The sequence below is a fragment of the Sitophilus oryzae genome, unplaced genomic scaffold (genome assembly GCF_002938485.1).
Source record: "Sitophilus oryzae breed Bouriz unplaced genomic scaffold, Soryzae_2.0 scaffold_1107_pilon_pilon, whole genome shotgun sequence".
Classification (NCBI taxonomy): Eukaryota; Metazoa; Arthropoda; class Insecta; order Coleoptera; family Curculionidae; genus Sitophilus; species Sitophilus oryzae.
In genome coordinates, this window is record NW_022145735.1 from 873892 (window position 1) to 890700 (window position 16809).

At 32.7% G+C, this 16809-nt stretch overlaps 1 protein-coding gene across 1 annotated transcript in view; it reads left to right on the forward strand.

The window, feature by feature from the left end:
* Window positions 1–2476: 2476 nt before the first annotated feature.
* Window positions 2477–16809, forward strand: part of LOC115881099 — a 71658-nt gene continuing 57325 nt past the window's right edge. Inside the window, exon 1 of the mRNA XM_030898474.1 lies at window positions 2477–2886. Within this exon, the coding sequence (XP_030754334.1) occupies window positions 2818–2886 (69 nt within the window). The 5' untranslated portion in view covers window positions 2477–2817. The remainder of the gene's footprint in view (window positions 2887–16809) is intronic.

The window sequence follows — 16809 nt, forward strand, 5'->3', positions numbered from 1 at the left end:
AAATTTAAAAAGAAGAACAAGCCATTGTCTATGTAGCAATCTTGATATTTTTTTGGGAAAGTGTTTTGCCGCCCAAAAAAGAAAAGAAAAAGAATCTGTTTTTGACATTATGAGAATAACAAGTTGGCTGTTGCAATATATTTAATAAGACTAAATATATTTCTGTTGCACTGTTGCAGGTGTTCCAGGCTGGATTTTATTTTTTTATTGTTTTTAAAATACAGTTTTAGTTACTTTTATAAAAAATTGAAGATTTATAACAATATGTGACGAAAAATCGGTTTTTGTTACAAATCGGTATTTTTCGTAATATATGTACATTTTCATTTAACTAATCTCGATTTAACTCTATGAATCTCGATTTTAAATTCTCCTAATTTGGGGGCCCCTCTCAATGACGGGGCCTGGGGCTATAGCCCCCATAGCCCCCCCCTTAATCCAGGCCTGAGCAAACGCACTAATAACTATAAATTCACTGTCACAATAACCCGCCAACAAAAAATCTAGGCTTACTCTCCTCCGGCCCTTGTGGCGCCTAGATACACATCTCCCTCCTCTCGCTAAATAACTTCTATCCCATCTACGTAGGCCGAGGATAGAACACAAAAAAAATACACACACATTTTTAACAAGGTCATCTCGTTTTACTATGCTCCCCTCTTTTTTCAACCCGTTTCACAGCGAATAGGGCCCTCTCCCTCTCGCGGGGCCTTCTAGGACCGGAACCCGGACTATCTAGTCCTCGTTTCTCCCGGAAAATCGATATTTCCACGCCTGTGACGTCAGGGCCCGGTGTCAGGCGACGTGCTGCGGAATTTTGCGAAGTGAGTCGACTAGCGTCTACGTCCAAATAGTCTGCTCGGGCACCCGACAATGTTGCCGTTTGTTGTTCCTTAATTTCAGGATTTTCAATTATCAGCTGTTTAGCTGACAATTCAAAAAAAAGACGTTTATTTTTACGGTTTATTTCAAAACTTGTTTTTTATTTGGTTTATTTTGTGAGAACCTCTGGTTAGAACGTTTTTAATGGCAATAAGAATACTAAATAAAGCAAAAATAAGTGAAATGTTTCTAATAGCAGTGCTTGCTGTGAATGTATTCGCAGTTTTGTTCATCTTAGAGTGCTTTTCAGAAACATGTTAGAAAATTTCATACTAACCAGGTACAGGAACTAGCACCTTTGCTTAGTCTTTATAGCCTGTCCAACGACAAAATCCTTGACAGTGATAGATGTGTCTGTCGTTTTAATTTTAATCAAAGTAGTTTTTTTTTATTTACAAAGAAATAAACTGGAACGCATAGCAAAAAATTAATATATTTAAAAGTTGACTGACAAGTGACTACTTCAAAATTCAAAGTATTGTGAAAAAACACTGTATAAAACTGAAAAAAATGTAATCGAGTTATTTTATTTAAAAAAACGGTATGTGTTAAGACAAAACAAACAAGAACAAAACACCACATACCAAAAAATATAAAAAAGAACTATTTCTTACTTTCAAGCTTCAAGAAACTTCCCGCATTTATTATTATATTTATCAATATAACTTGTACAAATGTACAAATCTACAAATTTGTAATATTCCACAGGAATAAATAAAACAAACTATTTTATTAATAATAACACTTACCAAATTGTATACCTTAAAGGTTGATTAATTAACTTTAATCTTATTTTTTAAACTAGTACCTTTTGACATTATTTTTCTGCAGTACTAAAATTCATTATTTACCTATCATGTGATGTCGATATTTTACAGCTACTCTAATTTTTAGTATATGTTTAGTACGATCCTTGTACCATATACGAGATGCACTTATCTACGACGAGATGATATACAAACTTTATTGATGGTAACTTTATCGATGTAAAAGACTTTTTCTTTAAACTGTGCTCTGGGTCTACAGTTAATTTTCTCTCGATTTTTCCTCCACTTGACTTCAAAAGACACAAAACACAAGTAATAACACGAATCAAAATGCATCATCTTCCAAAACGCAGGGTATTTGACATAAGTTGACACAAAATTATAACCTATAAATTTGGCAAGACTTTGACAAGTCTCAAAAATCTAAAGGCGAGTTCATACGCATCGGCGTCCGTTTGTCGTTCATCGTTCCGTCAAACCAATAAAATTGAAACATGATCTGTCATTTTTGAAATAAACCAATAAAACTGGTTAAAAACAACAAGAGACGACGCATGACGGATTTATATTTAAACTTTTCTTCTGTCATCGTCTGTCGAAATCTTACCTGAGAAAAAAAAACAGAGTATAGTAGCTTATCAAAAGTTTTTTTTAAAGTATCTTATATTTTCATAAAAAAAATATTTGAATTTAATTTTTAATCAAATTTTAAATAAGTATCTTGTAAACATTAGATTATAACAGAACATCCTACTACAACTTGGCAACATTGTTGGGTGCCCGAGAAGACTAGTGGGATGCAGACGCTAGTAGTCGAGCGGGCCGTCGATTGACGTTTTCATCATATTTTGTGTGTTGAAAATTCGGAAAAAACTCGAAAAAATACAGTGTAAACCTTCCAGACTATTCGGAAACTTCAATTAGACACAATTCCAGTATAAAATATCGATAATGTAGCTATTGTCAGTGACGGAAAACCATAGAATCTCATCATGTAAAGAAACAGGGTTGGAAAATGTAGTGGGTAGTGATATTGAGAGACCGGGACAAGTTTTTTCGGGGAAGTATGTTTGTTGTTCGTGTCGATCGGTGAATTTGTGGCGACATAACCTTAAAACTGACGATGGGAGGTGTGGGAAAATAAGAAACACCATGGTCTAGAAGGGCCATGTCTTCGCGGTTACGTACCAACGCAGCTGAAGAGACGGGAGTACTGACCACGCATTTTGGTGCACAGGTACCTACTAGCTATGATTACAATTCTATACAAGGTGTCCCAGAAATAAGTGCAAGTATTTTAACTGGTAGTATATTTCAACCCCAGAAACACGCCTGTGAGGTTTGTTTCGCGAAAAAAAAATTTTGAAAATTCCAAATTTTTTGAAAAATGTTTCAATTTTTTTTAGTTTTTAGTTAAAAAATATAATTTCATGATAATATGGCAACATAGGTATTAGATTAAATTTACCAGAAAGAAAATCCGGAAAAGATTCAGTGGTTCTCAAAATTTTAGCAAAAAATCATTTTTTTTGGAAATAAAAAAGTAAAATACCTAACTCCGTTACTTTGGACTTATTTCAAAAACGATAAAGAGAAAATATGTTTCTTTTATCGAGATCTACCACCCCTTAAAATACTTGCACTTATTTCTGGGACACCCTGTATAATATTGATAACAATTTACTGAACGAGGGAAACCCAAAAAGCTTCAAACTTTCTACAGGGTTGTTCACCACATACGACACGAAGTATTGTAGCTAAACGATTAGCTTTGCAAATTGTAAGTTTTGGGTTCGTTGAAGGACTATCAGAGCTACAATTTAAAAATATTTTTACAAGATACAGAATGTCCCAAATAAGTAAAAATTATTATAGTTGTATTTTTTAAAAAGGAACACCCTGTATACTATTCTATTTTTAGATTCTACGATTGAAATAAAGTTAAATTTGATTATGGTTTATCACACTTAAACCTTATCGTTTTTGAAATATTTTCAATTTTATGCAATAGCAGTAAAAATTTTAAGGCTTCATTTCTCCAAGGGTATCAAAGTTTTTAATACTAAATATTTACTGAAGTTTATTTATTGATTAGATATTGTGTAGGAATAATAAACAAAATACTACCTTATACAGAGTGTCTAAAAATTTATATTAAATAATTACTAGCTTTAAACGGCAATAACTTGTTTAATTTAAATGGAACACCCTATATATTTTAGGAGAATCAGATGCACAATTTAATTGTCTATCAAATTAAACTATTTCTTATCTATCTCTTCAAGTTTATTAATTTTCTTATAATTTAGACCTCATTTATCACTATACACATGGAATATTGACATTTTAGATTATTTTTAAAGATGTAACAAATTTTCAAAGAGTACAGGTACTAATAATAAATAAAACTTAAAATATTTAAAACTTAAATATTTTTTTGTTGAAGACGACCAGTTAATATGATCTCAGTATTCAAGCTACATTAATTGACTGTTTGCGTTGATTAATAATAATTGCTCCAAATACATATTAAAAAACTGAATTTTGTATGTGTATTAGACAGTGTGGTAAAAAGTAACACCTTATAAATTTTATTTCATTTTTTGACGAATGCTTATTTATAACAGAGACGTTCATTTTTATAACTTATTATTATATTGATTTCTGAGTCAAATCCATACTTATTTAAAATAATTTATTAATTAAAACAATTAAGTATGTAATTAACTAATTTTTGAGCGGAAATAATGGTGGTATATTTATAATTGGTATACTCTTTTACAAAGGTTTAAATAATTTTCTTTTTGTAAACAAATGGGCTAGCAATATTATTATTTTTACCACCTGTACAGGGTGAGTCAAATTCGACGCTTTTAAATGGAAACACCCTTTTCTATAGGAGATAGACGAAAACTAATATCGGTGTCTGGAGCTCAATTTTCATCAAAAACATGATTGTGAAAACCGCACATCAATATCTGTTACCGTTTCGGAGTTACGGGGTGTTTTTCAAAAATGTGCATTTTTAACAAATCGCTGTAACCTTTTTGCTATGGAAAATTTTGTATTTCTATGAAAACATTTCCAAAGCACCTTTTTACGTAGAATTTAATTGTTTGAGTATAATTTTTTAAAATTAAGAATTTAAGAGTTATCAACAGAAAAATTGATTTTTATTTGGGACACCCTCTATATTTTTAATTAACTGAAAATAATTTAAAATTACCTTTCAAAAATATAGCACACTTGATATTTTGTTATAATTCCCTTCGAAATACAGAATATTTAAAAGTTCGCCACTTTTAACTAGTAGGCTTTGGACCCCTTATTGATGATATGCCCTTAATGGAACTCGAAAACATATTTTTCCAGCAAGACGACGCACCGCCTCAGAACGCTGAAGTTATCAGCAAATTTTTGTAGCCAATTTCAAGAATATTTGAATAGCCAAGCAAGACACCATCAGCCGTTGGCCGTCGAGGCCGCCTGACTTAGTGCCCATGGATCTAATCCTATGGATATATTTGCTGAAGAATAAAGGTTCCTTATTCTTCCGTATAATCTAGACAAGAATTAGAAATACTTAGCAGTTATGAGAGGGTATCTTTCACCCCCACTGAGTTAATGAATTCCGCGAGAAATGTTCAAAAACGGCCCCGTCTGTCCATAACAGAAGACGGTCGATATGTCGAACACCTGTATCAAAATCTCATGTCTTAATATATTTTAAATTGTTATAAAATTCTGCATCTCTCATAGCAAATATTATTTTCGTTTTAACTGATTCTCACAGCTAGATTTTTTTGCATATACAGCCGGTGCTGTTCAAAGCCTACTTATTTAAAGCGGGCGAATTTTTATATACTCTATATCTCGAAGAGGAATCGAGCAAAATATCAAGTGTGTTATATTTTTGGAAAGGTAATTTTAAATTATTTTCAATAAATTAAAAATATACAGGGTGTCTCATATAATAAATCAAATTTTCTGTTGATAATTCTTAAATTATTAATTTTAAAAAAATATATACTTAAACCATTAAATTCTACGTAAAAGGTGCTTTGGAAATGTTTTTTATAAAAATACAAAATTTTTCATAGCAAAAAGTTACAGCGATTTGTTAAAAATGCATATTTTTGAAAACACCCCGTAACTCCGAAACGGTAACAGATATCGATATGCGGTTTTCACCATCATGTTTTTGACAAAAATTGAACTCCAGACACCGATATTAGTTTTCGTCTATCTCCTATAGAAAAGGGTGTTTCCATTTAAAAGCGTCGAATTTGACCCACCCTGTACATGTACATATGTTGCTTTAAAAAAATCTAAAATGTCAATATTCCATAGGTATAGTGATTAATGAGGTCTAAATTATCAGAAAATGCATTTTCTACGAAAATTTTAAGAGATTGGTAAAAAAATGGTATAATACAATTCGATAGACAATTAAATTGTGCATCTCACTCACGTAAAATACACAGGGTGTCCCATTTAAATTAAACAAGTTATTCCTAGTAATTATTAAATATAAATTTTTGGACACTCTGTATAAGGTAGTATAATTTTTATTATTGCAACACAATATTTGATCAATAAATAATCTTCAGTAAATATTTAGTATTAAAAACTTTGATGCCCTTGGAAAAATAAAGCCTTATAAGTTTTACTGCAATTTCACAAAATTGAAAATATTTTAAAACCGGTAAGGTTTAAGTGTGATAAACCTTAACAAAATTTACCTTTATTTCAATCGTAGAATCTAAAAATAAAATAAAATACAGGGTGTTCTATCTAAAAAAATACAACTAAATATTTTTTACTTATTTGGGACACTCTGTATCTTGTAAAATTATTTTTAAATTGTAGCTCTAATAGTCCTTAAACGAACCCAAAACTTGCCAAAATCGCCATCTCTTAAATTATTTTTATGTTCTTTAATTCGAACATTTAAGAATCTAGATTATTTTTGAAGGAATATCTGGATAATATGGCAACATAGGTTTAAATTTAAAGGAAGGAAAAATTACGAAACTCTAATCAAAACCTGCATGCAACTGTATTAAAAAATAATCTTTAATTAATATTTAAAAAACATGAAATGGTCTTTGATCATTAATATTAATGCTTAGTTACGTTTAAACAACATTTTTTGGTATAAATTATATCATTATCCTGTTTATTTTTGAAAAATGCCTTTAAAACCGGTTGGGTTAAAGACATTTCGGTTTTTTTCTGCTAAATCATTTGAACACAACGAATAATATTGAAAAATACATACCAGTTTTATTAATTAACAAGTATTTTAATATTTTCGTGGGTAATTAAGATTTTTTCGTCATTAAGATGTTCTAATTAAATACCAGTTAATTACTTAAGTATTTAAAATTATTTTTGGTAATAATAGGACCGAAATGATAGTTCAAAGGACATTTTGTGTTGTAATATTTTTATATATTTGATATTAACTAAACTTTTAGTTACGTAATCGAGGGCGCGATTTTTAAATTCATTGTTGCCAACCATGGACATATTCGGCGCCGGGCTGACTAACTAGAATTTAAATTTCGCACTGTGGATTCAGGTGGTAGCTCTGCTGTAAAAAATGTCAAGTTGCCGCATTTATTTATTATTTCCTCACATGGTCTTTCGTTTTGACACTTTAGTTATGTATTACGAATTTTTGGTTTAAATAAATAGTATTGTGATATAAATTTAAGCTTAAAAACGTTTACTAGCAGACCTTGCAGTCGAACATTGTCCTTTTTAGAACCTTTTTTAGAGCGAAGTGTACAAAATAGCTTAATAGCCGTGTAATATATAATAATTTCAAAGTAGTTTAATTTATTTTACAAAGTAATAAGTTGGTACAATTGGAACGCATAGCAGGAAATTATTCTATTTCAAATTTTAGTGACAAATGATTACTTCAAAACAGTATGAAAAAAACTGTATAAAATTAAATACCAGATCTCATTTTTTTTGTCTGAAAAATTAAAAAAAAATAGAGGGATGAGCCACTTTTGAAAAACACCCTGTATAGAAGTACAAATTAAAAATCTTAATACATAAACAATATTATTTCCTCAACATTATGATTTTCTCTTCAAGCTTCCCTCAATTTTGACATTTTTTTTTATAAAAAATAATACAGATGGTCAAACATACATAGACGTAATTACTTTTTATACAGAGAACATTTTCAATGAAAGGCCACCAAAAAAAAATAAACATTCCTCTAAATGTACCTTTTATCGAGATCGAAAAAGGTTCAAAGTGGGGAATGTTGCACTGCTTGCATTTTGGCTGCACCCTGTCATTGCATTTACCTGCACATCAACCTATGTACCATATCGGACCATTGGCGTGCTAAATATTTTTATATTGAGTAAAATAAATTATTAATTATCGTCAGCAATTCACTCTGGCCATTTTTTTATATCATCGTCATCATTTTCAGCTTATTCAACCATTTCCAACTATGGTGTAGCCTCCCTCACATATTTAGGTACTCTCTTTGTAGTTGGGCCCATTGTTGTCTATTGTTGGCTATGCGGGCCCAAGATATCCCTGCTAATTTCTTAATATCATGGTCCCATCTCAGGTTCGGTCTTCTTCTAGGTCTCTTAATTCCTCGTGGATACCATGCTGTAATTTTTGTGGTCCATCTGTTGTTCGTTCTTCTTGCCAGGTGTCTTGCCCATTGCCATTTGAGGGATTTGACTCTGCGAATGACATCTATTACATGGGTCTTTTTTTCGTATCCACTCTATTATTTTTCTTTTACGGTGTTTCTTGGTTATTCCCAGCATATTTCATTCTACTGAGCGTTGTGCGACCTGCAGTTTCCTTATAATGTCCGTTTTAAGTGTCCAGGTTTCGCATGCATAGGTCATGACTGGTAGTACACATTGGTCGAATACAAAAGAATATTTTTTTCTTTAAGTTGACACCGACACATTCGCAATGAAACCAGGTTTTGCATCGCATGTATTGAATCATAGCTTTGCGTTCTGTTTGCTTACACTCCTTACACAATCATTCACCAATAATTGTCGTCTTTTCTGGCTTAGGAACTTTGGACCTTGATACCGACTGCAGCTCTTTCAATGGCACTTTTTTCGGTTTCCGCTTTTCCGCTGTTTCTTCAAGAGATGCTTTATAAGGGGTACTGGTAATTTGCACAGCTTGCTGAAATTTTCTTTTTCAGGAATTGGCAAGGGAGTGATATCTTGTAAGCTGACGGAAAGAAAACTGGAAGAAGTGGAAGCCACAGATGAATCCAGATTTAGTTGTTTTATTGGTGTTGAGTGGCCAGATGGTTTCCTGAGGATTCTTTGTAGCATTAGTACCATGGTTTCCCAAATTGAACCTCGGTTTAAATTGGGATACTCTTCTTGGTTCAATCTAAGCAACCCAATATTGACTGATATATACCCTAAAAATTGCAAACGTATTATCGTGAATCAAACTACCAATGGTATCAAAAATGCCGCAAATTTGACTCTATTTTATACAATAATCAGTATTTCCCTACCTTTGTTTGGTGTCGTTAAATCCGCTTAGGTAAGAGCACAAATTATTACTCCTACTTTAACGAATACCTTTCGTTGCCCAAGATGACACAAGTATAAATCTTTTTCCGCGTGCTACAGGCGAACTTAGCTCAGCCATTTATGCTCTTTAAGGGTTACACTTATAGATGTCGCTAGTTGAATCGCGTCTTAACAAAATATTAATGGTTCAATTTGGGAGCCGGTTCAATATGGGCGACTTTACCCTAAATTACCAACAGATATTCAGGCTGAGGCGACAAACGCCATATCCAAACTACTTCCATTTAAATCCCGAATAACTTATGAAAAGGAATATAAAATTTTTCGAAAATGGAAGCAATTAAAAAACGTGCGAGAAGAAATAAAGTTTTTAACCTATCCTCGCTGTTAAAGTATCATTTAATCTACCCTTGCAGTTAAAGTACTATTTTATCTACTATTTTTGATAGATACAAGGCAATTTTAACAGTTGCTATGAAATTTTTTTTATATTATTATCGATATATTGAATGAAATAGGAGCATTTCTAACATCAATTTAATTTTGCTATATGACTACCAAGAAAACGATAATATAGAAAGTAAAATTCACTGAAAAAATTTGAACACATAAAAGAACTATTAATATTTTTATCTAATGATTTCTGAAGAAAAGAATCATTGTTATAAATATTAGGTACTCTTTAAAAACAACCATATATGAAGAAAAAATGTTGTTAATTAATATATCCGCCAACGCCTACGTCCATGGCACCACCATCTAACCAAAAAGCTCACGAATAATTGATACAAAGTCAGGTAGAAAAGACAAGGTACCCGGGCAGAGTATGAAAAAAGAATTTGATTCTTAACGATTTGAAGGGAGGAAAAAAATAATGCAATGCAGGTCCCCTGATATCTCCTTTTGAAATACCTTTATATACGTTGATTTTTTCTCTCTTTCTAAGGTAAGAGATTAATTTTTGGAATGCGTATTTCGTGTGTTAGAGACGTGATTTTAAGTCAATATAATTCTTCTTTAGATAAAGTGAGAGAGTTTCTTCCGTAAGTACTCCATGCTAACTTAATTCTTCTGTTGATTTCTGGTAGTAGAGATCCCGAGCTGGTGTATTAGTTCTGTCCCAAACTAAACAAAATATTCTTCTACTATTTCCAGTGTTGTGTTATTTATTAGAATGTCTTCTCTGTCTACTAGTTTGTTGTAAATTACTTTAGTTTTTGCTAAATTCATGTTGAGACCTACTTTATTGCTGGCTGTATTTAGTTCGTTAATTTGTGCTTGTAGTTCTTCAGGACTATTAGCTATTAGGACTATGTCATCAGCGAATCTTAGATTGTTAAGATATTCTCCATCTATTTTTAATCCTTTGTTGGTCCAGTCCAGTTGACAGAAGATTTCTTCTAGTGTTGCTGTGAACACAGCTTTGGGGATATCGTGTCTCTCTGTCGTACTTTTTTGCCAGTTGGCAACACTGCCCCCTTCTTAGGTACATGCTCGTCCCGAGATGTAAGGTGAATGAAGGTGTAAGGTGAATGAAGGTATTTGCAAAGCTGGCCCCTGGTACATTGCGAAGTCTGGTAGAAAGGAGTTGTTTTATATATCATTACTTTTGCTTTGGCTTCTGTTATATATTGGCGAGAGTTTCTATAATATAAGGTCTATCAATACCTTGTTTGGCTAGGGCTCTCTAGTATTGCCTTAGGATATCTTTACTCTGTAGTTTTATACAGGTACGGACGAAAAGTTATATATTTACTCTTCAGACCAGTTAAAAATATGTAGGTGGTGCCCTCTACAGGTAGAAGTCATATTGACATCAAAATCGAATTTCTCATGTCAAAAAATACCCATACACCAATTTTCATCCACATATTGACGTTACTTCATAAATTATTTGGAAAAAATCGAAACAAGAATGAAACTTCTACACTCTGTATCTCAAAAACTACACATTTTAGGACATACATTTATGCGAACTTTTTTACTTATTTTTATCTGCAGAATATGCTGCCGAAGTTACCGGAATACAGTTCGGATCACCCTGTATATTAATAGAGTCAATTTTGCTTAAATATATCTTTAAATACGATACTTCATGTTCTAAAATAACCATTGTTAGTTCCATTGTATGGTGGTTCCAACTACCGACAATTTAAAAGTAGTACCAACATCAACAGATTATTTCACAGAAATAGCGTCATTATAACGTACTACTAAACATAAATTTCAAATAGAAGCAGTTTATCGGGCGTCATTAAAAGTATTACGTACTTAAGTGCTTAAGTACTAAAATCAAAGGTTACAGAGTATATGTATATGTTCTGTAAACTTTGCTAAAACTAATGTGTCCATATCAAGTGTCAATGGTATTTCACTTAGTGTGCAGTACTGAGAAATGGGAGACTTTTGCTGCTGAAAACAACTAAAGCTAATGCCTGTCAAAATTTCATCCCCTTCAGTAAAGAAAATATATCGCGTGTAATACTGTTTAAGTTTAATACATTTTGTTACAAAAATAATTAACGCGAATATAAATTTAAAACCCAAAAGAAACTAACAGCCGAACAAAATAATACGAAAAACAGAAGGCTTTCAACCAAAAGCTCAACAAAAACTGTTTTATCATCATTTTTTCGCAAAAAATATGATTAATTTAAAAAAATAAAAATTTCCCAAATTTATTATTTCAGTCAAATAACTATCTACTCAACGTGTTTGGTTTGGCAATTTTTTTGTCAATAATGACATGTATTGACTATTTTCAGTCTAAATATCTTGAGAACGGTTGCTCGTAGCGATTTTTACCAAGAGACATTTTTTACGTGAAAAGTCACGAAAATTTATATTTTTTACTCAGTAGTTTTATACAGGTACGGACGAAAAGTTATTATTCTTCAAAACCATTAAAATACATGTAGGTGGCGCCCCCTACAAATAGGAGTCATATTGACATTAAAATCAAATTTCTCATGTCAAAAAACTCCCAGACACCAATTTTCATCGAAATATTGACGTTACTTCATAAATTATTTGGAAACGCTCACACTAAAAAGGTTCACAACTTAAGGTATATTGACAGTTGCTTGGTTATGCATTGTTTAATTTGTCAATATTATGGACAGTTCAAAATGTGCATATATTGTCAATATTTGGACAGTTCAAAATGTGCATTTGATATCGTATGTTTCCAACGACGTATACGACAACCACCCGGTATACGACAAAAATAAAAGACAAACTTATATTTATTCTAAATACAATTTTAATTTAATTTTGAAACCCTAATAGATAAATCTAAAAGTTTCTTTCGCCCAAACGGCTCTAAACCGATGAAAACAGAAACAGCTTCGGACTCTGGCAAAAAGTTCAATATCGGACTTGATCAATATTCATCGCTTCACTCGCTCTCCCTTATTTCGGACCAGATGACAGCAAAGGGCCACCAGAGCAGACAATACCCCGGCCCTTAAATAATTTAATACGAAAGTTGTTTTAGCAATAAAATCGAAAGCTTACGCGGTTATTGGAGATCGGGCAATAAAACGATATTCGGGAGGACAACCGTATTTCTTTTCGTTCGGTTTATTATTGGAAAAGTGTGGCCAAGGATGGGTAAACGTAATTTTTTTATTACATTAGAAAACGTCCATTAATTACGTTTTTCGTATTAATTCATTTTACGTATCAAGACTAAACTCCACGAGCAAAAAAAAAAAAGAAAATTCAAAGACTACTGAAAATGAAGTTTTTCCATCAATTACCTTATTGAATTGTTCAAACTGCGATATTAACATTAAAATGAACTCAAAGAAATTGGCGCCGGGAGGCACGTATAGCCGCCCATACTAAGATATGTTAATAAAAAGTTGGTAGGCAGTTCTCAAGTAAAGGAATTTTTCCAATTTTTTTTATCTCAAAAACTGCGACTTTGACTGATTTTGATGTTACAAATTTTGTTGCAAATATTATTCCTAATCTTAAATTGAAAACCGCGTTTCGCTAGCTACTGTAATTTTGGAGTTACGATTTTTTAAAATTTTTAACCACCTCCCATACCCCCTTACCAACCCTCCACCCCCACCAAAAACTAATAGCCAGATTCTCATGTCCCACAGTATTTTTGTAATACAATATGTCTATATTTAAACTAAAATGATTGTAATATTTTTGCTAACTGTACTATGTTTCTATGAATGGGTTTGCTCTCAATAATAAGACTATTGTTGAAAATACCTTGTTGTTTTTTCTGTGTGTAAAAATCGATAATAAAGGATATTAGGATAAAGGACTGATCTTACTTTGATTTAAAAGTATTGATTGATTGTATAGATTTCATCTTCGGATTGCCTGGAAACTGGATTGTCTCGAATTTTTTTTTCTTTCTGATCTTCTATCCGGCTCGAAGGACCAATGTTTACGAATATGTTGCCGAGTACAATTTGCAACAAAAATATTTTAAGATGGTTTGAATTTTTGAATAACTTTTATTTATTGTAAAATACAAAGTTTTAGTTTTAACAATTAGATTTACGATACAATATATCTAAGATGGTCGTCAACAGCTGACTCTTCTTTCGTCACTGGTCACGTAGGCCCTCGTTTGACTTCTTGTCGGCAGAGGCGCTGTCGTTGTTCGCGCCTTATTTAAATGACAAAAAGACCGAACAGTAATATTTCTTTCGAGGTCTATATTATCGCAAGTATTTCTGCCGTTGCTGCAAAATAAGGTCTATTTAATGACAACAGACTGCTAATATCTATTGCAATCAATAGCAATATCGCTCACAAATTTTAATTAATTTAATTATTACAGCTCCAATCACAAGCAAAATTTACTACAAACTTTTGTAGTACACTCATTTGGTAACTTTGTCTATTTTGTTTCGCATTGGTTGCTGCATGTTCTTGGCTGCAAATATATAGAATTCATTGCTATAAGCTAACGTGAATTTTTTAACAAACTAAGTAACAATAATTGCAATTATATGAATCGACAATACAATAATAATGCTACAATTTTCTAGCGATATTTTCTGTTTCATTTCTTTCCGTGCGGTTTTTGAGTTATCGTGTTACAGACGGGCAGACGGACAGGCAGACAGACAGACAGACAGACACCATGAAAATATTTTGTATTTAGGTCATTTATGACCCAAATAACTCATTTTGAGTGAAATTAAAAAACTTTTTTTTGCCGATCTTATAATAGCCTATACACCATACCTGTTGGTATGGTCGGCTAAAAATAAACTAGATATTATATAATGTTTTTAAAAAATGTATTTATTTCTAAAAAAATATTTTCTGTAGTAAATTTTGTAATAATATCATAATTTGCTACACGCCCAACCCTGGCGCTGGTCAAGATTCAGGACGGACATCGCGAATTTTCATTTTTATGAAATCCCATCTTGTGCCCGTTTCTGTTTTAACGGTCCGGAGTTTTTTTTCGGCCGGTGACATGCCATGCATAAAAAACAACCTGAGGAAATGGAAAATAGCGAAAATGCGAGGGAAATGGGAGACTACAAGGCAGAAATGGGCTTTGCGAAGTATATATTGTATGTGCGTAGGGTCTATTCTGTTTTCTGGATTTATGAGTAGGGTTTATCTGGAAATTCTCTAAATAAAAACAGGATGTTAAGGAATAAATTGTGTCTGGATAGCTCTGGATGAGTTAAAATACTTTCGATATAAGCTTCATTCGGAACCTCGAAATTAGTAGTTTCAATTAGTGTAGGAGTTTATTCCTCGAATTTTAATGTAAGCATTCAGAACGCCAAAATTAGTGGTAGTAATTTTCGATTTGTAGAAAAAAGTTCATTCAGAACCTAGCAATTCGTGGAATAAATTAGTGGTTTCAATTACACTTTATACTTTTTAGTTTACGATCATCCACAATGTTTAATAAACACAATTAAAATTAATAGAATATCCTAGCAACAGCTTGCGTTAGTCAGTTGTATTTGTATCCATTGAGAAAGCCTACTATTTAGCTTATAAAACGATTTCTAACCACAATTTCTCTTGATGGAAGATAATCAAAGGCCAAAATGACATTTCTCGCAAATTTTGAAGTATAATTAGTAGAAAAGTTAAAAGTTTGATAACTTTTTCTACTAATTGAAAATGTCTACCACAGAAAATTAATTTTTAAATAAATTTTATTTGGTTGAATAATTTTTTGCGAAAAACACATTACATATTATATTAAAACATTTTTATCCAATACTTTCTTCCTATCACGTAAGGTATAGTTCAACCTCGTCCATCAGGGTGATTTCTTTTTGTACCTGTTGTCTTGAAACTCGCCCCCCGCCGGGTTGCAATGTTCGAAATATCGAGTCCAATTTTCGTGGGAGTGGTCGATTCATCTCAACCACCTTTCATTCCAAAGGTTAATTTCGCTTACAATGCCTTCTGACACTCCGACGACGCAACCCTTGGTCAGTCGAATGCTACCCTGCACAGGCACGGACTATAAACATTTAAGAGGATTTTTTTTCAGATTGAAACGTTTTGAAAGAATTTTTCATTTAATTTTTTTGTTCCGCAAAATATTTTTAGAAACCGTTCTTATATTTCATTTTCAAGAAATAAAGAAAATTACATTCTAATTACTTACTTACTGCCATTACTCGCTGACGAGTATTTGACACGCATCAGAAGATGGTTACGCAAGGCGTTTCCTGTTATAGGCTTTTCTGTGACTGAAAAGCCCAATACGTGATGTTATCTCTCTTCCGCACTCCCGACATTCAAACATCTCGTTACTTTGTTGCCTCTTTACTTTTTGGTTGTCGTTATTAACTGAATTTACAATTCTTCTCCATTGCGTTCTATTGTGCGCTGCTTCCTCCCACTGATGCTGCATACTTATTGTACCACCAGACATGGTGGTACCATTTGATTCTTAACAGTTGTTTAAGGTGTCTTCTGTTGCAACTTGTTTAATGCGCTCTTGTGCCGGCGGTACGGCATCCAGGTTTGGCTTCCATATAACATGGTGGGAATTATTACTGCTCAATACACTGCAAGTTTCGTTTTTGTGCACAAGTCATGATTGTAGAAAACCCTCTCTTTTAATTTCCGGAACGCTCTTGAGGCGCTGCTGATTCTGTTCTGAATTTTAGAGTCGATATTTGCCTTTTCCGAAATCAAACTGCCGAGGTAATTAAATTCCGATACATATTCCCATAGTTCTTCTCCGATTTTTATAGCGCTGTTATGATTTTCCAGAGGAGTGTACATGATTTTAATTTTATCGATGTTCAGTTTAAGGCCCAAAGTCTCGTATGCCCAGGTATATGTGTTCAGCATTTCCTGTAATTGTTGTAACGTATTTGCAACTAGATCGCAGTAGCGTATTGGAGTTCTGTGATGAATTTCATACGTGTTTTTGCCCTGAGTCTTTTTATGTTGAACAGACCGCCGTCATACCTGTATCTTACACCCATTCCTCTTTCCTGCAATTTGCTGTCCACTATAATAGAGAGCACTGCCATGAATATGTTGAATAGGAGAGGAGCTAGGGCCACATCCCTGCCTAACTCCTGTATTTGTCAGGAAGGGATTGCTCAGTGATCCATGATGTGACACTCTCG